We start from the raw sequence: 24,642 nt of genomic DNA, 5'->3' as shown, positions 1-24,642 counted from the left end.
GTGGGGGTGGGCAAGGCGAGCCGCTGCCGTGGGAACCGACTCCTCGGGGAGAAAACGCAGGCAGCCGGGCCAGGCTTCTGGAGCCAGAATCCCCCCGTGTCTTCCCACCCTCCCCCCTCTACCCAGGGCGGAGCACCGGAGTCCTCCGTCCGCACCCGTGTCCGGAGAGCAGCGCCGGCCGCCAGAAGGTGCCAGGCTCCCTGTCGTTTGGACCTGGGTGGGGAAGAGAGCCCTTCCCGCTGCTCTCTAGGAACAGGGACAGCGGGGCCTGGCGCTGGGGGCACCGGCTGGCACCGTGGATCCTGAGCATTTTTCCCAGCCTGATGCCAGCCTGACAGGAGGTGCCCTTCCTCTCCCCGAAAGCTGCCTTCTTCCACATGCTCAGGGGCAGATCCGGGAGGAAGGGGAGTCGTCCTGCCATCTTTGTAATTTCTGCTATCTGCGCCCAGGCTTGGGAGGGGAAGGGGAGAGGGTGTTATTAAAATCAGGGCGTGGTCTCTCTGGGAAGAATCCTTTCTTTGGGAGGGAGGTGAAGTTGTGGCTCCCCTACTCCCCGGGGCCAGCACACATTCAGGCCTAAAGTGGGCACTGCCAGGAACTTCCTCCACTCCCCACCCCTGCTGTGTGCCACTGCCTTTTGTTGTCATGGCAACTGGGAATTAGCGTTTTCTTCAGCAGCACAGAACCAGGAAGGCAAAGGGAGGAAGGGTGATGGGTTGCCCCGCCCCAATCCCTCCCACCCCTTTCCCTGAAAAATGGGAGACCCAACTCCAACTCGGGGAGGTTCTGGAATGGGAACTAGGGCTGTAAACTCTACACCTGGTTCTGCCCAAAGCCCCCTGCTCTCCTAGTCCCAACTCTGGGCTAGGAAGGGGAGAAGGGGAGAAGGGAACCCAGAGAGGCCCTAGGGAGGTATGACATCATTCCTATCAGACAGACTGACAACATCTGTGGAGCATCTATCTACACTGGGCTAGGCCTAAGATCCAGAGGCAAAATAAAACAGATGTGGTTTTTGACTTTATGGAGCTTACTGTCTGGGGACACCCATCTTTCCTGCCTTTGACTCAAATTCTGTATTCTTACCCAACCCATCTAAAAAAAAAAAAAAAAAAAAAAAAAAGACATCCAGGACAGCTTCATGACTTGTGTGGCTTCAGTTGTTTGAAGCATGGTCCTGTATACCTAAAGGTTGCAGGTTCAATTCCCAGTCAGGGCACATACCTAGGTTGCGGATTCAGGGCTCTCTCTCTCTCTGTCTCTCCCTCCCCCCTCTCTCTCCCCGCCTCTCTAAAATCAATAAACATGTCCTTGGGTGAGGATTTAAAAAAAAATAGAAAGAACAGATGGTGGGGATAATTTTTTTTTAATTTTTTAATTTTTTGTTGAGTCATAAAGCCTGGATTTTCTTTGTAGCTCTCTTTATTAGCTTTGTGACCTTGGGCAAATCAATTGATCTCTCTGATCTCTGTCACCTCCTCCTCGAAGAACTGGGCACGAAATATCTGCTCTTCCTGCCTCCCAGGACTCTGGGACCATTCCGTTTACCTTGTTGGCTGATCATGAGTGGGAGGTCCTTCCGGATTCCTTTCTCATCCTCCTTTTTCCCTCCTCTAGGAGAGGCATTACGGAACCTTTGCCGACCTCACCATGCCGGTTGCCGCCACCAACTCTGAGACTGGTAAGAAAGGGAGAGGAAGTCAATTAATATTAATGGTTCAGAGGGTGCCAGGCAGGGTGGGGAGCAGCTACCAGGCACTCCCACAGGTCCCTGTAGGAGCACCACTATCCACCCAGCCACTCAGCCATTCATTCAGGCAACTCCGTGGCCCTCCCACACCTGCCCCAGGGTAGCGCTGCAGACAGAGCTTAACACACTTCCTCGGAGAGCAGGGGTATGAATGCTCCAAAGATAACGCACACTCACTATTGCTGGAGGACTATGGCATGGGACCTGGGTGGTGAGAAAGTGACCCCCTAGGAGCTGGGCCTTGGAGGATGGCTGAGGTAGAGGGACAACAGCAGCCCAGCCTGGGATGAGAAGTCCATGATGCGGTGCCCCCCAGATAGGTGAAGTAGACCAGCTATTGATGGGTGTGTGTGTGTGTGTGTGTGTGTGTGTGTGCAGGGGCATAGGACGCTATGCAGGGAGGATGCCGGATCAGGAAGCCTCAACTTGGTTCTGTAGGAGCTTTTAGGGCAAGGGAATGGGCCACCCAGACAAGCTAGGAAGCCTCAGGAGCAAGCTGCTGTTTAACCTCCCAGAGCCCGTTTTCTGTTCTGTAAAAAGGTTGATGGGAGCCTCCAAGGCTATGTCAGAGAATGAGAGTTACCATTAGGAACAGTCACTCATCATGCCATGCTCCAAATTATTACCTCATTAACCTGTAACCTTGAGTCATCCCTCCCTTTTGGGACCTAGGTTTCCCCATCTGTAAGATGAGGTGATGGGACAAGGTCATTGGTCCTGGATCCTTTTGAGAACCTGATGACAGCCATGGCCTTCATGATAGACAAACTAGAGGCCCAGTGCACGAATTCATGCATGGGGGGGGGGTCTGGCGGGCCACCCTAGTGGGGGCCCATCGGGCCAGGCCGGTGGGGGGAGGGCTGCAGGCAGTTGGTGGCCAGTTCCGCCCCCACTGGGGTGTTAGGGGCTGATCAGGGCGGGCTGGTGGGGGAGGGGGAGGCAATGAGGGCCTGAATCAGGCTGGTTGGCTGCCACAGTGGGTTTCATAGCCACCGGTTGTTCTGGTCGTTCTGGTTGTTCTGCCGTTCCAGTTGCTGGGCTTTGTATATATAGATGCTTCTCTTCACAAAATCTGTATTCCACTCTGGGGTTCATGGCCGCTTACGTGCATTTAGGGACCACCAGGCGAAGTTCCCTGTGCTAGAGGCCAAAGGCCCTACAGCTCTAACCTGCTCTGAGTTGTCTGTCTTTCTCATGGCCTAGGTGCCTCCCTCCCAAGTAGCCCTTGCTGGAGGCCCTGCAGCTGCCTCTGCAAGGTGTCCCAGGCCCCTAATGGCGTTAAAATGACTGTTGCTCTCCTCTGAGAAACTGAGCCAGGAAAGTGAAGACTGTTGTGAGGGGCCAGAACCTAAACTGTGGCACCATTGTCCCCCAGGAAAGGCCTCTTCTTCCTGCCGTGGAGGGACTGCACCAATGTCCCCCAGCTTCTGCAGCCTTGGGAGGTTCAGTGCCTCTACTTCCTGTCCAGCCCGCTGGGTCCCCTGGCCCCGCCCCCCCCTGCTCTGGCATGCTTGGGCCCCACTGTAAGCTGCTTATGGGTTAATTAAGCCCATCCCTGAGCCTGTGATTAAAGGCCTCTCAATCTGGGGCTGCCCAGTAAACCCATTAATAGTGCCTGGCAGGGGTGCAGAGGGAGGAGAAGGTCCACCAATTTAGCTCCCTCGCTGCAGGCCAGGTGATGGGGGCATCGGTGGGGTGAGGGGGGCGGTCAGGGCAGGGAGGGGAGCCCAGGGGTGTGGCTATGGGGCTTATTTCCTCTGAGGACTCCTGGGGCCCCTGCTTCCCTGGGCTGCTCCTCCCTTCCCAAACCGAAAGGACAGGAGTCAGCTGTTGCACCTCCCGAAGCCTGTTTCATCTTCTGTGAAGAGGTGATGCGGGACTTAGAGGCTATGAGGCTCTTAGCCCTTCCTGCAGGCAGCCCTCCGTGCCCAGGAGTAGCTTCTGCCCTAAAAAATCTAACGGTGGGTTCTGTCCCTCCTCACTTGGTGGCCAGTACACTTCCTACAGGCCTGAGAGACAACTGTGCCCCAGCCTCTGAGGTCAGGTTTACCCTCCCACTTGCCTCTTCCTTTCGGGAGAGATCCCAGCCTTGGGCTCTGCAGAGAGTGAAGCTGGCAAGGTCCTTCTCCCACCCTTCCCCTTGGTCAAGATGGTCATTGTCATTGTGGAGGGGGCGTGGGATGGGTGTATTCCTCTGGCAGAGAGACCTCCAGGCCCTTTCCCTGAGCATTAGGGGTGGACTGAGGGATATGTAGGGGATAGCATGGGCTGAGAGTGGAGAGAACTTACCCCTGGAGTCTCCAGACTGGCAGCCTGGTCCTGTCTTTTCCCTTTACCTGATTCCTTTCTTTCTTTGACTCCAGAGGGGATGTAGGCTGAATTCAGATGGAGCTGTCCCTTTAAATCTTTCTTGCATCCCAGGGTTAACAGTCCTGGTGTGTAAGCCCTCCTGTTGCCGTGGCAACCAGGGGTGCAATGCAAGCTGGTGCCACTCCCCCGGGAATGGAGAGCTGGTGGCAGGAGCAGCACCTGGTGACCTCATGGGTACAGGGTTTGAGAGTAATGGAGGCCCTGGGCTGGGGTAAATGCCAACTCTCTCCCTTCTACCGCCCTTGTCCCTGCTGCAAGAATGCTCCCTCACTTCTCCCTTCCACAATTCCAAGATGCCCGACTTGCCCACCAGGTAGTCACCTCTTATCCAAGGGGAAGAATTAATGGGAGATAGGGGACCCGGAGAAGCTACAGCTGAGATGTGGGGTCAGAAGGGCTTAAGGTACCCTTCCCAGGCACAGTGGTGCCACCTCTCATTCCCCTCCCTTTTCTCCCTGTCACCCCTCACCCCCAATGGCTGAGTTAGGCGGAGGACTGAGTCGCTCTGGGCGGGTGGGGGTGGGAGAGGTGTTTCCTTTGATTCGAGGGGGTTATTGTAAAGGAAACTGGGCCTGGAGAGGGGACATAGAGTAGAGGTCGGAGGGCACGGGGAGGAGGTGGCGTGGGTGTGTATTAGAGGACAGACCTTCAGAAGCGAGGGCGGGAACAAGGTGGGGCCAAGTCCCCACCCGCCTTGGGTGTCCTGCAGCTGGGCAGTGAGGGGAGGGTCTCTGAGCGCCGCCCCAGATCTGAAGGGGCAGCACCCCCGGCCCCTCTCTCAGCCCCCTCCTCTCCCCTCCCACTGGCTGGTACTGAACCGAGGGGGCTCCAGCCAGCGGCAGGACTGGGACTCTCTTTCCCACCGCCCCCGCCTTTGACCAATCAGCAAGGCGGTCAGGGCGGCTGAGCCTGTGCAGGCTGCTCCCGGAGTCCGGGGCCGGGTGGGGGGCCGCTTCGGCGGGCAGCCCAGGCAGCGGGGCCTCCTTGGGGGTTACATCCCGGGGATCCTCTGAGGAAGCCGACCTCCGAAGGAAAGGTAGGAAGGAGGGTCTGGAGGCCGCGGGGAAAGCTGGCCCCACAGGGTCTGTAGGCACCTGGAGAGGGTGTCCCAGGTACGGGCTTCCGGGAGCCTGAGGGTCCGGCGGCACAGCCCCTCCGGAGAGCGGGCCTAGGCAGAGGGCAGGCTGGGCAGTCTGTGTGTGAGGACAGCTAAGGCGGTGGACCCCGAGGTACCCTGCAGAGTGGGAAGGGTCCATGGCATCTTTCTGAGCCCCCGAGGGGTCTTACAGGTCTCTGACCAATGGCAAGCCCAGGCCTGGGCAGGTGGGGTCTGAAGGACCGACTAGGATGTTGTTTCTGGAAAAGGTGGGGTGAAGGAGGGGGAGGAGGGTGGGAGTCCAGGAGCCCCTGAACCATGTCTGCCAGCTCCAGTTTCAGTGCCTCCTCCTCCTCCTCCTCCCCATTCCCATTCCTTCCTGGAGGAGGAGGCATTGGCAAGAGCAGTAAGGGGTGCCAGGGGCGGTCTCCACCCTTCCTCCTCCATGGCTTGGGGGCTGTTATGCAGATGTAGGTGTGGGTGGCAGGGTGGCAGGTTAATGATACCCCCTGCCCATCTCTGGCCCCCAGCTGGGCACACTGCTTCTCCTTTCCTCCCCCAGAACCTGCCACAGCTGGCAGCTCCCTCCTCTCTTGGGGTTGATGGCAACACCTACCTCAGGTCTCAGCGACGCTGCTGGGGCCCAGCATCAGGGGCCTCATGTCCTTGGTTATGTCCCTTCCCCGGCTGAGGTTTTGCGGATCCCGGGAATAACTTAGTCTGACTTCTGCCCTTGGGCGCCCACAGCCATTCCAGGCCTGTTTTCCCAGCTCCTGCCAATGTCCTGGGCCTCACTTTGGCTTCCTAGGATCTATATTAATTTCTGGATGATTATAGATCATTATCAAAGCAGAGGGGCTTATAGACACCATCTAATCCAACCCACCCGTTATATAGGAGGGAAAGATGGAGACCAGTGAGAAACAGTGAGTTATGCAAAATCACACTGAATTGGTGGCAAGGCATGCACTAGCTAACGTGTGGGCCCTGGCTTCCTGCATGGCAGCCTGTTGTCAGGAACATGACCCAGCACTGTCTCTCTCTCAGTCCTGAGCCCTTCAGGGGCAGGTGGCTGAGTCCGGGGGCTTCAGTCCATTCAGAGTTGGAGTGAGGAGCCTGTGATTCCCTGGTGCAGGGCAGAACCTGGAACCTGACGCCTGCTGCCCTCTCCCCTCTCCTCCCACATCAGAGTCTACTTCCTCCTGCCTGGGGCCTCCCACCTGCCCAGGCTGGCATTACCCAGGGCCTGCAGAACAGGCCACGGCCACTCCCCTCGAGGGCCCTACCCCAGGCATTCCCGTGCCTGGCAGGGAGGGAGGTGCTGCTGGGGCAGGGCTGCCTTCTGTGGGGCGTGAGGTGGGGCGGTTGTGATGCGTTTTGGTCTCTGGTGCCTAGCTGGCACCTGTGTGTCTCACCGCCTACCCCTTCCCCGCAGCCATGCAGCAAGTCCTGGACAACTTGGGCTCCCTCCCCAATGCCACGGGGGCTGCAGAACTGGACCTGATCTTCCTGCGAGGCATTATGGAAAGTCCCATAGTAAGATCCCTGGCCAAGGTATAGTGCTCCAGGAGGCAGGTACCAGGGCACTGTGTCTGGGGAGGCACAGCGGGGATGGGGTGTTGGACATACAGGGCCCTGGGAATGGGGCATGTGGCACAAGGACCCCTGGAGGGGGGTATACATGACCATCCATGCCCAGATGGTAGCTGGGGGACTGTAGGTCGGGGAGCTGTGCCAGGCCTGGCTGCTGAGTGTGGGGCATGCCCATGTGGAAGCTTGTGTGGTGTCTGCCGGCTTGTGGACTGTGATGGGAGTGGGGAGAGCATGCCTGTGTGGGATCTCCAGAGTTCATCCTGCCTATCCCTCTGTCATAGGGCATTTTGTGCAGACATTTTTACAAGATCACCTGCCATGCATCAGGCGGGTAAAAGACTCACTCAATGGGGGAGTTATTAAACAGTTGGTAACAGCAGTGACAGGGGCAGATGCAGTCGGCATTTGGGAGCATAAAGGACAGTTGCCTAACTCAGCCCGGGCTAGGCAGGGGAGGCTTCCTGGAGGAAGGGCCACTTAAGCTGAGTCTTGAAGAATGAGGAGGGAGGGGAGGGCATCCTGGGCCATGGGAAGAGCTGAAGCTGAAGCAAAGGTGAGAAGAGTCGGGAGTGAGTGTACAGGGGACTGGCGTGAGGCTGGAGTTTCAGGTGTGAGACGGGTGGGAGCTTCGGAGATGCTGGCAGGTGGTGGAGGCACTGGGGGCTGGGCCCGGGTGCTTGGACATGGTCCTGTGATGTCCTGTGAGTCACATGGATGGAGTCTTCCATGGGTTTTAAGCAGGAGGGTGAGGATGGAATATGGCCATTTTAGGAGCATCCCTCTGGCAGCCTCATGGAGTTGGAGAGACTGAGGCGGGGGGTCGCTCTGAACCACACCTCTGGTAACAACAGGGCTTGAGGGACGGGAAGGTGAAGAAATATTTAGGAAGAAAATTGGCAGTACTTGGTGTTGGGGCTGGAAGGTGAGGGGGGAGAGTAGCAAGGCACCCTGGATTCTGCAGAGGGAAAGGGTGGGGCTGGTGCTGGGGGGGGGGGGGGGGGGGGGGGGGGGAGGTGAAGAAGGAGCCCCTCTCCCGAGGAGGAGGAGGGAAGGCGAGAAAGGTGCCAGTGCTGTGCTGGAGGCAAACTGGGCGTTGCATGGAATCATGTGTAATTGCTCAGATTTTCCAGCGGAGGCGGGGCAGTCATCTGCTGGGAATTCGGGATCGGGGGTTGAGCAGGAAAATAGGAGGAATTTGGAAGTAAAGGTTCAGCTAATCACTAAAGGGGAGGAGAGCGGGAACTCAGCAAAGCCAGGGAGCAGGATCCACTTGAGGTTGATGATGTCATAATCCTGAATTGCATAGCTTGCCTATATATGTATTTAGATGTAAATGCCTCTTTATATGTGTTTTTATTTTATTTTTTAACGTTTTTGTGTGCTTTTTTCTTAGTCCTCACTCAAGGATATTTTTTTCTATTGCTTTTTAAAGAGAGTGGAAGGCAGGGAGAGAAGGGTAGAGGAAGAGAGAGAGAGTGAGAGAGAGAGAGACATCAATGTGAGAAACTCATCAAATGATTGCCTCCTGCATGTGCCCTGACCAGTGTATTTATTCATTGGTTTCCACACTGAAGGGCAGGGACGTTGTGGCCTATTTGCCTGTATTAAGGACAGTGCTGCATGAGGATGTGCACGTCCTCACACCCCTCTGCTTCTGCACTGTGAGAGTTCCTCTAGGGCGGGCCCTTGGCAATGGAATTGCTGATATGCACATTGTGAACCTTCCAAAGCTGATTTCAGAATTGGATTTATTAGACGACATCACCCCTGGGTCACGTTAGCTATGGCTTTGGCAGTGAGACTGCCAATGACATAAGGAAAGTCACTCGGATTGACAGAAGCTCAGGGTTAGAAGGTCCTCTAGCCAGTCCCCTCCAAAGCATGACCCCCTCAGTCGCCTTCTCTGGGGCTTTGTCTAACCTATTTGATGGGCTCTCCAATGATGGGCTTGCTGGCTGGCCGGCCCTGTCATCCACTTAACCATTCAGTCACTCAGTCATCCATCATCTATTCAACACATACTATTGTGTGCTCACCGTGTACCAGGGCTATGGCAATGAACTGTCAGCTTGTTCTTCTCCTGATGGAGCCCAAGTCTGTCATCTCCTGGGACCTCACAGTACAGCCTGACAGAGAGGTTGCCAACGTACTGTGTCAGGCTGTAAATAAACGCCCTTCTCCTGCCGGAGCTCAGGAAAACCCTTCCCATCTCCTCCGGTGTGACCCTTTGTGATGTAACTTTCCCACTTCTTGCATCAAAGGGCTGTCTCTACTCTCCAATCTGGGCTTGACCATGTGACTTGCTTTGGATAACGGGACCTACTTCTGACTCCTCGTTACCGATTTTAATGATTATGTATGTAGCAGTACATTTCTAATCTAATAGACAAAGTGCTTTTATCAAAGATCCAGCTATAAAGGCGTGGTTCTCCCGGCCAAGTGGCCCAGAAACCCATAGGAATGGAGCCGAGTGGAATTGCGTGTGGTAGCTATTAACCTTTTTATCTTACCCTTATGGAGCTGGGCTTGCCTCCTCTCTCTGGGGATGCAGACAGTGTGGGAGGGGCCAGGCTGGTTAGATCTGGGACCAGGGAGGGGCAGGGCCTGAGGGACAAACCCAGAGAAGTAAAGGCGCTGGAGGGAAGTCAAATCTGGCAGGAAGGTGATAAATCCAGGGGTCTGGCTGCAGACAGCAGGTGGCTGGCAGGTGGTTGGCATCTGGGAGGCCCGACATGGGTCCAGCAGCAGGTGTTTCAACGGCGGCCAAGGCTAAGGTGAAGAGTCCAATGTAGGTGACGCGCAGAAGTCCAGGCAAACGGTTACCAGTAGGGGCATCTGCCAGCTGGGAGGCCACCACATGGGATGCAGGAAAAAGAACACAGAGTTTGGAGTCGGAAGATTCGCTGGTTGGCTGTGGCTTTAGGACACCTGACAGCCTCTCTGAGCTTCAGTTACTTGTCCTGAGAAGTGAGGATAATGATGCTGATCTGTCAGAGGCATGGTGTGGTTAGATAGGGGAGGTCATGGATGTGGAGATGCCTTTTTAAAGAAATATATATTTTATTGATTTTTTACAGAGAGGAAGGGAGAGAGATAGGAGTTAGAAACATCGATGAGAGAGAAATATCAATCAGCTGCCTCCTGCACACTCCCCCCTGGGAATGTGCCTGCAACCAAGGTACATGCCCTTGACCAGAACCGAACCTGGGACCCTTAAGTCCCCAGGCCGACGCTCTATCCACTGAGCCAAACTGGTTAGGGCATGGAGGTGCTTTTTAAATCATAAAGAGTGTTACAATGTAGTCCTAGCCAGAGTTCACAGGGAGGACGCTATTCCTGTGGTCAGGACAGGGTGAGAGAGATGGCAAAGCAAGACACAGCCCTAGAAGAATGAGGGTCCACAGGGGTCACTGACCAGCAGACATGACAAGCAGAGACTTCAGCGGTGAGGAGCCTAGTGTATCAGTTAACCTCTGCTGTGTAACAAACAACCCCAATGCATAGTGCCCTAAAACGATCGTGATTTATTTCTCATGGTTTTGTGGGCCAGTGGGGTGGCTTTTCTGGTATGGGCTTGCTGAGTTGGGGCTGGGTGCTCTAGGATGGCCTCACATGCCTGCTGCGTCAGCTGGAAGGCTGTGGCATCTGGGACAGCAAGGTCTCTCATCCTCTGGGAGGTGGCGCCGGGTTCTTCATACGGTCGTCTCAGCCGCACACGGGGACAAGCTCCAAATCCCAAGCACTTTCCAAGCTTCTGCATGTATCACACTTGCTAATGTCCCATTGGCCAAAGCCAGTCACATGGTCACATCCAGATTGAAGAGCGAGTGATGTTTCCGTCTGGCACACCAGTCTCTGGGACTGTCAGTTTTTGAACTACTTAATTATGACCCTAGGCGTCTTCTGCCAACATCAGAGAGATTGGAGTGGGGCAGAGGACGGAATAACTTTCAAAGAACTGGCAGTGTGGCATTCGCAGTTGGCTTATGGTTCTGGAGCAGGAGCTGGCATATCTGGGTTCAAGCACAGGCTCTATCATTAGTACTCGGTGGCAATGCTTCAGAAAGTCTCTCATCCAGTGTCAGTGGGAGGGCAGAGCAGCCCAAGCCCCATAAAGGGGAGTTGTCAGAACCACATATGTATTTACTGCTTGACCCAGCAAGGCTTCTAGGTGTTTACATGGAAGAGCTTCTCCACAGAGTTAGAACAGCTATGCCAGTGTTACTCACTGCAGCTTTTTTTGTTACTAGAGGCCTGATGCATGACATTCGTGCACACGGATGGGGAGTTCCCATGGCCTGGCCTGTGCCCTCTCGCAGTCCAGGACCCCTCGGAGGATGTCTGACTGCTGGCTTAGGCCTGCTCCCCCTGTGGGAGCGCCGCTCCGCCAGAAGCCAGGCTCACTGCTCCTTAGTGCTGCCTCGGAGGCAGGAGAGGCTCCCACCACCACCGCTGTCCTTGCCAGCTGTGAGTTCAACTTCTGGCTGAGCGGTGCTCCCCCTGTGGGAGAGTGTCTGCCCCCTGGTGGTCAGTGCGTGTGATAGTAACCGGTCATTCCATTGGGTCGATTTGCATATTAGCCTTTTATTATGTAGCAGTGATTGCCAACCTTTTGGACCTCACAGACCACCGGTGGTCCGTAGACCACCAGTTGGCGACCGCTGTTATATAGAATAGTAAAACATTGGAACAACCTAAATACCTGGGGAGACTGATTGAATAAATTATGATACTCCAAACATACAATAAGTCAAGTGCAGTAATTAAAATAAATAATAATAACAATAATGGAAAATCTCCATATTATAGCACAGAGTGATTTCCAGGGCATATTAAGTTAAAAACCAAAACACAAACCAAACCTACTAAACCAAACAAAAACCCAAGAGATCTAAGAGTGTATATAGTGTTCTCCCTTTTGTGTAAGGGCCTAAAATCAGGATTTGGGGATGGGGAGATGCCTGAGGGAAAATGGGGGGCACGGTTTGGTACCAGGGCTCTTGGGGAAGCATCAGGTTTCACCTGTTCCACCTTCACCCCCAGGCCCATGAGAGGCTGGAGGAGACGAAGCTGGAGGCTGTTCGGGACAACAACCTGGAGCTGGTGCAGGAGATCCTTCGGGACCTGGCGCAGCTGGCCGAACGGAGCAGCACGGCCGCTGAGCTGGCCCGCATCCTCCAGGAGCCTCACTTTCAGGTTCCCTCCAGGCTGGGGTGCAACTGGGGCAGGCCCTTGGGGGAGGGGCCGGCAGGGAGTGGGAGGTGGAATGGAAAGGGACTGCAGGGCACTGGCCCATGGTCCCTTCTCTTCCCACCACCTCCCCAGTCCCTCCTGGAGACGCATGACTCTGTTGCCTCAAAGACCTATGAGACACCACCCCCCAGTCCCGGCCTGGATCCCACGTTCAGCAACCAGCCGGTGCCTCCCGACGCGGTGCGCATGGTGGGCATCCGCAAGACTGCTGGAGAACATCTGGTGAGGGTGCTGGGCAGGGCCAGATGTGCAGTTCGGATGGGGGGATTGAGAGTAACTAGTAGGTAGAATCAGCTCTGCCCAGGGATCTGCCCATGCAGACCCAGGGGCTCACAGACTGTGCATATGAGCTGCAAACATACATGTGCCAGAACCTTCTTCGTTCTGCCCGCTTTCCCGCCTTTAGTGCTCCCATAAGTGAAGAATTTGGGCAGAGGATGGAAGAGGGGAAGTCTGTGAGGGCTACGTGGGGGGTGGGGGGGTAGGGATGGGAACAGGGGGTCTTAGAGATCTAAACGGGGATACTGGAATCTTCCAATCTCCATTAGAGGATTATGACGTGGAGCAGTGGGGCTCATCTTACCCTCTCTCCATCCCCCAGGGAGTGACATTCCGCGTGGAGGGTGGCGAGTTGGTGATCGCACGCATCCTGCATGGGGGGATGGTGGCTCAGCAAGGCCTGTTGCATGTGGGTGACATCATCAAAGAGGTGAATGGGCAGCCCGTGGGCAGCGATCCCCGTGCGCTGCAGGAGCTCCTGCGCAGCGCCAGCGGCAGCGTCATCCTCAAGATCCTGCCCAGCTACCAGGAGCCCCACCTGCCCCGCCAGGTGAATCCCTCCACCCAGGTCCCCACCCAGCACCAGGGGTAGCTGAACCTCCCTATCAGGGTCACAGGCCTGGGGTGGGAGCAACTCTTCAACCAGCGTTGAAAAGCAAACTAGCGGGCAGGATCTGCGGCTGGGGAGGCAAGTGACCAGGACACCTGCAGGCATCTGCGTGTTGTGCACACACTCGCATTTGCCCTCGTCTTGGGCACCGTGTGCATGTGCAAGGGACGTGTGTGTGCATTCAAGGCCTGTGGTACCCAGGTGTACCAGCGAGTGCCTGGTGTGTGGCTGCATGCTTGCCTGTGTGTCTGTGTGGGGGCGCAGAGTCGGATTGCCAGGTGTCCTGTACAGCCGCCTCTCTGTTGGTGGATTGTGGAGGTCTGGCTGCTTTGCCTACTTCTATTGGCTCTCTAGCGTCTGCCAGAGCCCCTACCTCCAAGGGGAGGAGGTGAATGGATGGAGGGATCCTGCATCAGGTGATAGGGGCTCTATCCTTTACCCGGTGACCCTGCCTCCTCAGTAGGTGGGCCACGCCCCAGGCCTGAGCACAGTTCCCATCCTTCTGATTGAGTCCTTTTGTTCTAGATCAAAGGGAGGCTTGTACCAGGGAGGCGGGCCAGGCAGGCCTGGGGGCATCCTGCCTTTATTAAAGGGGCAGTACCAGGGCCTCTCTCATCTTTGTGAGGGAAGGGGGGAAGAGGGTGGACTGTATGACACCCCCCCTCCATGAGGGGTTGGGGATGGTGGGGTGGGGGATGGGAGAGGGCCCATCCCCTCCAGCCTCCCCTGCTTCTTCCCTTGACCCTTCCCTGATCCCTGGTCCAGGTATTTGTGAAATGCCACTTTGACTATGACCCAGCCCGAGACAGCCTCATCCCCTGCAAGGAAGCGGGCCTGCGCTTCAACGCCGGGGACCTACTCCAGATAGTAAACCAGGATGATGCTAACTGGTGGCAGGTGAGCCTTGGGTGCCCCTGTCGTCTCTCTGGGTATGGTGTGGGGTAGGTGAGGGCTTGGGAGGTGTCCCCTCACTCAGAGCTTTGCCCATGTCTATTCTAGGCATGCCACGTGGAGGGAGGCAGTGCTGGGCTCATCCCCAGCCAGCTGCTGGAGGAGAAGCGCAAAGCCTTCGTTAAACGGGATCTGGAGCTGACGCCCAACTCAGGTATCGCCCCTGGTCCTCCTCTGGGATCTGACTGCATCTCAGCCTGGCCGCACTCACCCATCTCTCTATGGCCAGGGACCCTATGCGGCAGCCTTTCGGGGAAAAAAAAGAAACGAATGATGTATTTGACCACCAAGAATGCAGGTGGGTGTTGTAGGCGCCCTCCCCGTCCTCCTCTAACATGGCACATCCCCTCTCTGCCCCCACCCTACTTGTGCGTATCCTCCCCTGGTTCTGATGCTGCCAGGCTTGTCCCTTGACCCTGCCCAGCTTCTTCCTGCTGCCCCCGGCCCCTGGGAACCCAGCCCCACCCCTTTCACCCGATGAACAGCCTGCTGAGCAGCGCCATCTCCCTGTGTCCAGAGTTCGACCGCCATGAGCTGCTCATCTATGAGGAGGTGGCCCGCATGCCTCCTTTCCGCCGGAAAACCCTGGTGCTGATCGGGGCTCAGGGTGTGGGTCGGCGCAGCCTGAAGAACAAGCTCATCATGTGGGATCCAGACCGCTATGGCACCACGGTGCCCTGTGAGTGGGAGCTGGGCCTGCTGGGCGGGGGTCAGGAGTGGGAATGCCCTGGAGGCCAGCACTGGGTCCACTGAATGGGCATATGCATGGGCATCACGTTAAGTAGCACTTCAGGTGTGAGGTGTGGGGCCCGCGCCCTCTATGGGCTAGTGGGGGAACTGCAGGCTGGGATGTTTTGGGGGCTGTCCCTTGAGCCTGTGGCCAGAGGGGCTGCCCTGGCCTTGCCTTTCCTTTTCTCACGTTTCACCTGCTAAAAGCCCAGGTGGGCACTGATGTGAAGCAGGGATCTGGCTGTGTGTGGCCTGACGAAAGACAGGGCTTCTTGGTGACACAACCGTTGGGGTGAAAGCTCCTGCTTCCTGGGGGCAAGAACCAGGTCAGCTTGGGCTTGCTTTATGGCTCTGCATTGCCCTCTCTGGGCCGCAGCTCCCCCTCTTGAGCACTGGGCTGGTTTCTCTCCACATGAATGTCTACAGTCTGTGTGTGCCAGTGGAGAGGGTGAGGGCACGGTGTGTGGGAAGGCAGCAGAACTGAGCATGTGAGGGCAGCATGCCCCGCCCCCTGGGGCTGTGGGATGCAGGTAGCACATGTGCATGTGTGTCTGCAGCAGTGCCCATTCGGCCCCTCCTTCCTGTAGACACATCCAGGCGGCCCAAAGACTCAGAGCGGGAAGGCCAGGGTTACAGCTTTGTGTCCCGAGCGGAGATGGAGGCTGACATCCGTGCTGGGCGCTACCTGGAACATGGCGAATACGAGGGCAACCTGTATGGCACACGTATCGACTCCATCCGGGGTGTGGTCGCTGCCGGCAAGGTGTGCGTGCTGGATGTCAACCCCCAGGTACTGCTGCCTGCTTTTCCCAGTCTGCCCAGTATCCCTTCTGGGTCCTCTGATTCCCCCAGCGCTCCTCCCTATATTTCCAGGCACTTATCTCCCAAGCGCCCCCTCAGCTACTGCAGGGACCAAGCCCCCTTAGACCCTCTCTCTCAGCCTCCAAGATCCCCAGCTCCTCTAGTCTCCTCCAGTTACCCCATCCCCAGCTACTTGCCAGCTGTTCACCTAGCATCCATCTCCAGGACGGATGTCCCATTCATTCCCATCTTCACCCCCATCACCCCACATGCACCTTTCTCTCCTGCAGGCGGTGAAGGTGCTGAGAACAGCGGAGTTTGTCCCTTACGTGGTGTTCATCGAGGCCCCTGATTATGAGACCCTTCGGGCCATGAACCGGGCTGCACTGGAAAGTGGGGTGTCTACTAAGCAGCTCACGGTGAGGGGCTCTGAGGTGCGGTGGGAGGGGGCAGATCAGCGTTGATAAGGAGAAGGGGTGTTGAGGGAGGGGAGAGCACCCACCCCAGGTGTCAGTGAAGGAGGACTCGAAGTTCCCACCTATAGGTGTGGAAACGGAAGCCTGAGCAAGGAGGTGAAGTGCCTAGATTCCCAAAGACTCAGGGGCACAGCTAGCCAGGGTGCAGGAGCTTCTGCCAGGCTCACTGCGCGATCCACTCTGGGGACAGTGCTGACCACAGGGAGCCCAGAGGCCAGTGGGGTATCTGTGGGCAGAGGCAGGGGGACTCTGGGCTATTTACAACTTGGGAAAGGCTGGAGGGCTGGCTAGAGGGATGAGTTAGCCTTAGGGAGGCAGCGGTGCTGGGAGGAGAGGGTTCAAATCAGGTATTGCAGGACTCCAGGGCACCCCCCTCTTGGAGTAGCATGTTCCTAGAGGTATAGGGTTTGCAGAGCTCCGTGCGCAGGTGTCCCTCTGCTGGCCATACCTGGTACTGCCGCTCTCGGCCCTCATGGCAGCATTGCCCAGGCCTTGGAGAGGCTGTTGGGGTGGGGCTGCCCTCTGCTGCATGCCACCCTGGCCACAAACACCGAGGACTGGTGCTGCTGGGACATGCTGGGCCAGCCCAGCGCTCCCATCTCCACTTATTTAAGTCAGAGTTCAAGTCCCTTCTCACCCCTGCCTGACCAGCTTGGACTGGGTCTGGGGTGGGGGTTGCCTTGGGCGGGCACTGATGGGTTGCACCAGTACCAGGTCTGACACGTGCCTCTCGGGGCTGCCTGATCGGACTGGAGGGAGCACTGTCTTTGGAGTCAGGCAGGCTCTGTGTAGCCCTGACTGACGATGTGAACTCGTACCTCCGTTCTCTCTGTTGTAAATGGGGAATAATGAGTCCTGCCTTGCAGAGCCGTAGTGAAAATTTGGCGAGCTGTAAAGATGTTAGTGCCATGTTTGGCTCTTACTAAGGGCTATTTCCTTCCTTCCTTTTACCTGTGTGTCTGTCCATGGTTGCAGGAGAGCGCCTTGGGACATGTCGGGAGGGGCTCCAAGCCAGGGAGTCTGTGCCCACCATGGTTGGCCTTGGGGGAGGGGACTAGGCGGGGCAGGCTGTAGACCCCTCTGATGATGGGGGTGAGTGGGGGACACTGACCGGCGGGAGGTCCCCTTGTGTTGGCAGGAGGCGGACCTGAGACGGACGGTGGAGGAGAGCAGCCGCATCCAGAGGGGCTACGGGCACTACTTTGACCTCAGCCTGGTCAACTGCAACCTGGAGAGGACCTTCCGCGAGCTCCAGGCCGCCATGGAGAAGCTGCGGACGGAGCCCCAGTGGGTGCCTGTCAGCTGGGTGTACTGAGCCTGCTCCACTGGACCTTGTCCCCTCTGGGTTGTGACCCAGAGACCTGAATCCATCCCTTTCCCAGCCATGACCCTCAGCCACAGTCCTGAGCTCCAGTCCCTGGGGCTCTGGCTCCCTGGGAAGCAGCTCCTCGCAGGCCCCGAGTCTGGCTTCGGCGCAGAGGCATGCACTGCCAGGGAGGTGGGTGTTCGTGGGGTACCTCTGTGCCCAGGTGCTGCCCTCTCCTGATGCCCATTAGCCACCAGATGTTCCTCTTGAGGGCCACGCTGTGCCCAGGAGTGTGTCAGAGTCACTGCCCAAAGGCTCAGACCAGAGAAGAGAAGATGCTTTGGGACCACGTGGTCAGTAGGTACACTGCCCCGCCACCTCTCTCCAGTCACCTTCTCTCCTCTGGACTGGCCACCCCACCCTGTTCCCGAGCTCCTCCCACCTCTCACCCCTCTGTCCTAGGAGCAGGCCTTAGGCTTTTTCTATGTGGCCAGGGGAGTGCAAGGCCCCCTGGCAGCCAGGCAGGCCTGGCAGTGGGGCCAACCTGGTGCCATCCAGAAGGCTGCAGGAGCCAAAGCATGAGCCAGTTGTCACAGCCGGGAGCAGTGCAGCTCTCTGCTCCCAGGAACGAGGCAGAGTCCTGCCAGTGGACCCTGCCCGGTATCTCCCTCATCCACAGCTTTTCACTGCCGAAGTCTCTCCGCGGACTTCTCCAATGTGCCCGCAGGGCCAGGCCGGCAGGGGGCAGCAGGCACAGCCCAGGCCAGGGGGGTTGGAGGCTGAGCCCTGTCCCCAGGAGCCTGCCACTACTGACCGAAGAGCTCCAAGCTCTCCATGGCCCATGGGGAGGACACACCTGGGCTCCCTGTTCACGACCATTGTCCATGTGGTCTTTGCTCTGGCCAGGCCCACGTGGTCCACTAGTGTCAGGACTGATGGGGGCGTGGGGGGGGGCTCAGGAAGGATGCGGAGGGAAGCTGTGAGCACTGTGCTCTGACAGGCTCCTCATTGCCCAACGCCAGGGGGTGCCATCCATACTGTTTCTGTGCAGGTTACGTCCACATGCGACCCCCCGGTCTGGGTTCTGCCACTGGCATATGTGTTTCAGTGTGCTTGGTTTTTGGACAAGAGACACTTTGGAGGTCACTCTTTGGGTCCCCTTTTCAGGGTTTCCCAGCAGCTCCCTGTCTTATGAGACACTTATCCCAGATTCTAGAGCCTTGACCCGCCCAGATGTCTTCCTCCAGCTCTTTTATTGTCCCCTGACCCTAAATGCCACTCTCCTGTCCTTGGTGAGGGCAATTGTGTAAAATAGGAGACTCCCTTTTGTTTTTTTTAGAGACAGGAAGGGAGAGAGAGAGAGAGAGAGAGAAACATTGATTGGTCGTCTTCCCATGTGCCCCAACTGGTGAGTGAACCTGGAACCTGGGTGTGTGCCCTGACCAGGAATTGAACCCACAACCTTTTGGTGTACGGGTCGATACTGCAACCACCTGAGTCATACTAGCCAGGGTGAGAGTCCCTTTTGAGAAAAGAATGCTGTCCTCAACTTCCCCAGGCATCTCATCCCTCATCCTTCTCTGTGATCCTTCCTGGGTGAGCCTGTCCTTGCTAGGGGATCCCCTAGCCCAGTGATGGCGAACCTATGACACTCGTGTCAGAGGTGACATGCGAACTCACTTTTTTGGTTGATTTTTCTTTGTTAAATGGCATTTAAATATATCAAATGAATATCAAAATTATAAGTCTTTGTTTTACTATGGTTGCAAATATCAAAAAATGTCTATATGTGACACGGCACCAGAGTTAAGTTAGAGTTTTTCAAAATGCTGACACGACGAGCTCAAAAGGTTCGCCATCACTGCCCCAGCCCCTGTGCCCCCCAGTCCTTCTGAATGTCAGTCATGTTCGCTGCAGCGTCAGCCCAAGCTGGCCCCTGAACCACTGTGTGCCCATTTCCTAGGGAAGGGGAGGGAGAAGAAACAGAATATTTATTACAAAGTTAGAAATATATTTATTATATTAGGGATCTCATTGCATTTGCATATGATATGCAAATGAGATGTCAGGGTCAAGTCTGCTCCCATCTCATTTGCATAGCTCCACATCCACTATGCAGTCATCTTTATACTCCTCTTTTCCCTTTATTCAGCCTTCTTTTTATCCTTAATTCAACTCTTACATCACCCTCACCCTCAGCCCAAGGGGAGTGGGAGTGGGAGGAAAATGGGGCGTCCTTTGCCAGGTCCCACCTCACCTGGTTAACCTCTGACCAAAAGATGGGGTCGGGTGGGGGGAGCTGGGCACATTGCTGGGGGGTTGGCAGGTGGCCCTTTAGGGTGAATCTCCAGTGTTGATGCTCTCTGGCACCTTCACCTCTAGTGATCCCCAGGGGGCAGGGCTGGGCCCCTCTCCTGTCCCCATCCCTCTCTGAACAGCGTGCTACCTCCCCTGCATAAGCCCCACTCCACGGAACAGGTGTGTGCACCCACGAGTTAGCTCTGACTCTGTCCTCCCTCCTCCCACTGTGGACGCTTGTATTTGAGGGACCTCAGGATAATGAGGCCCTTGCCCCCCACAGTCTGAACCCATTTCCCCTTCCCCCGCCCCTCCCTCAGCCATCCAGTTCCTGAGCTTTCTGTCTGACTGGTTTTCTTTCTTTTCCGTTGATTAAATTTGAAAGCAAAGGCATCTGGGCTGTTTGTATTTTTTAAATTTTTTATTTAATTTTTTTATTGATTTCAGAGAGGGAGAGAGAAATAGAAACACCAATGATGAGAGAGAATCATGGATCGGCTGCCTCCTGCATACTCCACACTGGGGATCGAGCCTGCAACCCGGGCATGTGCCCTTGGGCAGGATAGAACCTGAGACCCTTCAGTCCACAGGCTGATAATCTACCCACTGAGCAAAACTGGCTAGGGCAGCGGTTCTCAACCTGTGGGTCGCGACCCATTTGGGGGTCGAACAACCCTTTCACAGGGGTCGCCTAAGACCATCAGAAAACACATATATAATTACATATTGTTTTTGTGATGAATCACTATGTTCTCATTATGTTCAATTTGTAACAATGAAATTGGGGGTCACCACAACATGAGGAACTGTGTTAAAGGGCCGTGGCATTAGGAAGGTTGAGAACCACTGGGCTAGGGCAGGGCTGTTTGTCTTTGGTTGGGGTCGGCAGGTGGCTTCTGGAGAGGGCGAAAGCAGGGAACGGCACAGGTGGTTCTGGAACGGATTCTGAGTGACATGTCTTGTGTTCTGTGCTGTCTTCTGAAATTTCCAGTCCCGCCATTCCACACTCCACCTCCCCCAAGATGCTCTTTCTAAATGGTTGTATCCAGTAGCCTGGGAGCGTTCTCAGGGCCAGGGAACCAGGACTCCATGGCTAATCCACTCAGCATCACCTGGAACTGGCTCTGTGGTCTTCAGCAGGTCCCTCTACTTCTCTGGGCGCCAGCAAGCTTTTTTGGGGGGAGGGAGTGGAGGGTATAGATTGGTAAACCCATGTGGTCCCATCAAGATGGGCAGATCTGCTGCTTTTGTACCAGGCTTATGGGCCCCACTCAGGTCACTGTGGCACCCCTCCCAGCGGCCAGTGCTGGGTGCCAGTCATGTTTTCAAAGTTTTGTAGGTGAAGAGCACCTCACTCTCACTTCACAGGTGCCCCAAAGCACCTCTGAGGGTATAAGGAGGGCACAGTGAGGAAGTTCATGAGGAAGCCCCTAGAGGGTCCTGCCAGCTGCTTCAGCTGGTTCACCCCCTGGTCCTTCAGAACATCCTGGGCCTGGGCCTGACCAGCAGTCCTGGCTGTTAGATAGACATGCGCAGAGCAAGGACCGTGGGCCAGGTACAGAAACTCAGGGCAGAAAGCTCTGGAGGCCTGGCAAGGGGCAAAATGGAAAAACAAAAGCCTGGTCCCCAGGTATCCTCTCCTCCCCAGCATATCGCTGTCTTATGGTTTAGACCCCCTTTCCTCCCGAAAGATAACGTCTGGGCCTCAGTTATAGTTCAGCTCAAGGCCCAGAAAAGCAGCAAAACTAGACAAGTGACACCTTGGCTGCCTCAGGACCCGCTGCCCTGACACCGGCTAATGATCCCCTGCCCTGACCCACCAATCAGTGGAGACCATGACTCTGAAGGAGCACAGCTGGCAAGCTGATGAATATTCTTTGGAGACGCTCCCCTGAGACCTCCCTAAGATTTCCAGGAGAGAGAGAGAAGAGAGGGGAGAGAGGAAAGAGGAGAGGGGGGAGAAGAGAGAGAGAGAGAGAGAGGAGGAAATCTGCTCAGGACAAAGGACAGGGACATATCTCCTAACCTCTAAGGCAGTGGTCACCAACCTTCGGACCGCACAGACCACCAGAGGCCTGCGGACCACCGGTTGGCGACCCCTGCTGTAAGGGACCCCACGACACTTACAACCGGGAGAGCAATGGGCAGCGGCAGCTCCTCCCGGGCTCACCCCCTGAGCCTGTCTCCAAGGCCCCCTTTTCCCTGACTTCTCAGGGAGCCAGAGCGGCCCCGCCTAGGCTCTCCTGTGGCTTCTCCTATGCCCTTCCTGGTCTCACTGTCCTATGTGTGTTTTTGCTGCCATCATGGACCCAGTACCCTTTGGCTCAGTGCTGTGTAGCCCTTCTCTTTGGATATCTCCATCACACTCCCCCCCCCCGCCCCGTCCTCTTTTCCTTAGATAAATTCATTTTTTCTTTATCCTCCATCTGAGAAGGCTTACTTAGCCTGCCCGGGCCTCACCAACTTTAACCTTTCACTGGCAATCATCAGCAGTTTTAGCTGAACACGGCTTGGTCTTTTTGTGAAACTTTTAGCAAATGACAAGCTACACATTTCACAAACCTTATAAATTCCAGGGCTAGATCAAGGCAAAGGTATAAACGACATAAAAGATTACTCTAGGCTAGACTACCTGCTGGGCTCCATGTGCCGGCTAGGTTAGGGGCAGCTCCTCCGGCCACACCCACAGGGATGGTGGTGGGGGGGGCGTGGGGGGCGGGTAGAGGCTTTGAGAAATGCTGATGGTGTGGCCCTGTGGGAGTGAAGTTGGTGCTGCCGTTTCCGGAAGCTGTGTTAAACAGCCACAAAGAAAACCTAACTTCCATGGCTGAATGCCTTTTTTTCCGCCCCCCTGAACAGGTTTTATCACACACGGGGGTGGGGCTCAGTCCTTCTGGGCTGCTGTCTTCCTTGTGGCCTCAGGACATTGCTCAGCTCCTCTCTCTTCCTCTTGGCGTGGATGTGTGTCCCCACCCTTTTCTTGATAAATTGCAGGGCCCCCTTGTCCTTAGAGACCTGGAGCCACTCTACTGGGCACTGCTCACGGTGGGCAGAGCCACACACCTCTGAGATCGTGTCCTGCAGGAACGGGGTGTGCGTGGTGAGGTGCGTGGTGAGGTGCGTGGTGAGGCGCCCACGGCAGCGGCTCATGTTTTTGGTCACTTTGTCGCCCTTGTTGAGACCCACGGCCATGGGGGAGCGCAGAGCCATGACAGAGGCCCTGGGGTCAACGGCGGTGGATCCCCCCCACCCCCGTCCCGGCCCAACTAACCTCCTGAACCCCTTTTTGAAAAGAAAGTGGGTATTGGGCCATATTGTAGCCAGAGAAGGACCAGGTCCTGAGCCTGAGGTCTGAACCACCAACAGCATGATTCGGGCGGGAAGGCAACCTGTCCCTTACCCTGGAGCCCACGAGCGTTTTTCTATATTTTGTTTTGGGGAAGAAAGATGCAGTTTGTTTGGACAGAATTTGCATTGGCTACAGAAGGGGGCTGAGATAAGGTGAAGCAGGGACAGTTCTGTGATAGGAGCACCTCCTGGGGAAGGAAGAAATTTTCGCTTCTTTTGATTGGTTTCGGGCAACAGTCCAGAACGGTCGTTTGTTCATACGCAGGATGCGGTGATGCCTGGGGTCAGCTGGTCGATGCCCGGAGGTTGACTCTAAGCTCCAAAAACATTCAGGAATGTCAGCAGTCTTTTGTCAGTCGGCCCGCAGCCATTAACTGGTTAATTAACTCACCACTTCTAGTATAATAATTCACTGGTTAACCATTCCTGTCTCTATGCTCACTCTCCTGCCGGCTGTAATTTAATTTGGCACATCTCAGCTTTGTTCTTTTGTCAGCTGTTTAGCGATAGGTATTAGCAACTTCAAAAATATTTATGCCCTATGACCCGTCACTTTCACATACGCAAATCCTTCGTAAGGAAATCTCCAAGTGCAGATAGAGCCTTGCCCAAAGCACAAATGGAAAAAGGTTATCTAGTGGAAGAGAACAATGAAATTAAAGTGCCCTGACATGGCGAAATATGACACAGCTGATAAACACTTTATTTATAAAAGGTCTGTGAAAACATGGAGAATTGCTTATCTGCAGTAATCGCGAAGTGGGAAAAGCAGGATATGAAGTTGTATAGGCAACATGATTTGTGAAAGAACACCAGCAAATGATGCGGAGAAGAAAGACTGAAAGGAAACAACCAAATGCACTGATGAGGGTCTCTGGGTAGCGGTGAGAAGATGAATGACTTATTTTCTTCTTTTTCCCTCCAAGTTTTGTATAAGGGGCAAGCTATCCCCTCTCCACCCCCTAACCCCCGCCCCCAGTTTCACTGTAAAAAAAAAAAGAAGAAGAAAGAAAAGTAATAGTAGCTCTGGGGCCAGACTCAGGGTCACCTTGAGGTTCCTGTAGGTTCCTGCCCTAAACCCTTCCTCTTCCCTTTAGAGACCCACCTGCACCAGTGGCTTCCTGCCCCTCACCCCAGCTCCTCACCAGCACCCACAGGCAATTAACTCTTTCTCGACCAGGAAGGAGCCACGCTTGTCTCCATCCTTCCTCCAAAGCCTGGAATGAATGCCTGGCTGTGTGAGGAGATCAGAGGGGCGACTCCCTGCCGCCCAGTGTGTACCTGCCCTGGGCTGACCTCAGGCAGGAAAGCCTCCCGCTGGGTCATGGTTCCTGGGCAGAGCATCCCTATCGGGGTGGGTGGAAGACCCCACATCCCAAACGTAAGTACTGAGCATTCAGGGTGCCCAGGGTTCTCCACTGGAGATCACCAGGTACTTGTTAGAAATCCCAGGTCCTGGGCCCAGCCCCAGGGCCGGCTTGGAAGGATGGGATGGAGCCCAGGAATCACCTCTTTCAGCAGCTTCCCAAGGCCTGGGATGCGTGGTTCACAGCTGCACGTGGAGAAATCAGAACTGGTCTAATGGGCAACAGGCCCGCTCCTCCCTCCAGCTTCTGCAGGAGCAAGAGGTGCTGAGTCTGAGGATGGAGGGAAGGGAGGAGCCGGTGGGGTCTGCAGGGGGCGGAGGGAAGCCTGCTGCTGGGTCCAGGCCCAGGGGCTTGCCTGCTCCAGGTACACACAGACCAGGTCTTCTGAGCCCTGCCTGGCCCTGGCGGGGGCCCG

The 24,642-nt window shown here is 55.8% G+C and overlaps 2 protein-coding genes and 1 pseudogene across 12 annotated transcripts in view; 1 reads left to right on the top strand and 2 right to left on the bottom strand.

Annotated features, from left to right (window-relative positions):
- MPP2 (membrane protein, palmitoylated 2) overlaps positions 1–18,586 on the top strand; it is a 26,256-nt gene extending 7,670 nt beyond the window's left edge. For 4 of the 8 annotated variants that reach the window (XM_015572553.1, XM_015572554.1, XM_015572551.1 and 1 more), the window contains exons 2-12: positions 1,618–1,681; positions 6,652–6,770; positions 11,853–12,284; positions 12,664–12,891; positions 13,717–13,848; positions 13,951–14,056; positions 14,132–14,200; positions 14,420–14,581; positions 15,219–15,421; positions 15,723–15,851; positions 17,047–18,586. In XM_015572553.1, the coding sequence (XP_015428039.1) occupies positions 1,651–1,681; positions 6,652–6,770; positions 11,853–12,284; positions 12,664–12,891; positions 13,717–13,848; positions 13,951–14,056; positions 14,132–14,200; positions 14,420–14,581; positions 15,219–15,421; positions 15,723–15,851; positions 17,047–17,223 (1,788 nt within the window). In that variant the 5' untranslated portion in view covers positions 1,618–1,650 and the 3' untranslated portion in view covers positions 17,224–18,586. The other 4 variants (XM_006776845.1, XM_006776850.1, XM_006776851.2 and 1 more) reach the window with 4 other exon arrangements.
- A 3,776-nt stretch (positions 18,587–22,362) lies between these two features.
- Positions 22,363–23,825, bottom strand: LOC107185156 (annotated as a pseudogene).
- A 7-nt stretch (positions 23,826–23,832) lies between these two features.
- Positions 23,833–24,642, bottom strand: part of CD300LG (CD300 molecule like family member g) — a 13,642-nt gene continuing 12,832 nt past the window's right edge. For all 4 annotated transcript variants that reach the window (XM_015572566.1, XM_015572568.1, XM_006776842.2 and 1 more), the window contains exon 7: positions 23,833–24,077. In XM_015572566.1, the coding sequence (XP_015428052.1) occupies positions 23,934–24,077 (144 nt within the window). In that variant the 3' untranslated portion in view covers positions 23,833–23,933. The remainder of the gene's footprint in view (positions 24,078–24,642) is intronic.

This window comes from Myotis davidii, unplaced genomic scaffold (assembly GCF_000327345.1).
Source record: "Myotis davidii unplaced genomic scaffold, ASM32734v1 scaffold109, whole genome shotgun sequence".
NCBI lineage: Eukaryota > Metazoa > Chordata > Mammalia > Chiroptera > Vespertilionidae > Myotis > Myotis davidii.
Note: the sequence above shows the minus strand (reverse complement) of the source record. Positions and strands in the feature narration are given on the sequence as shown.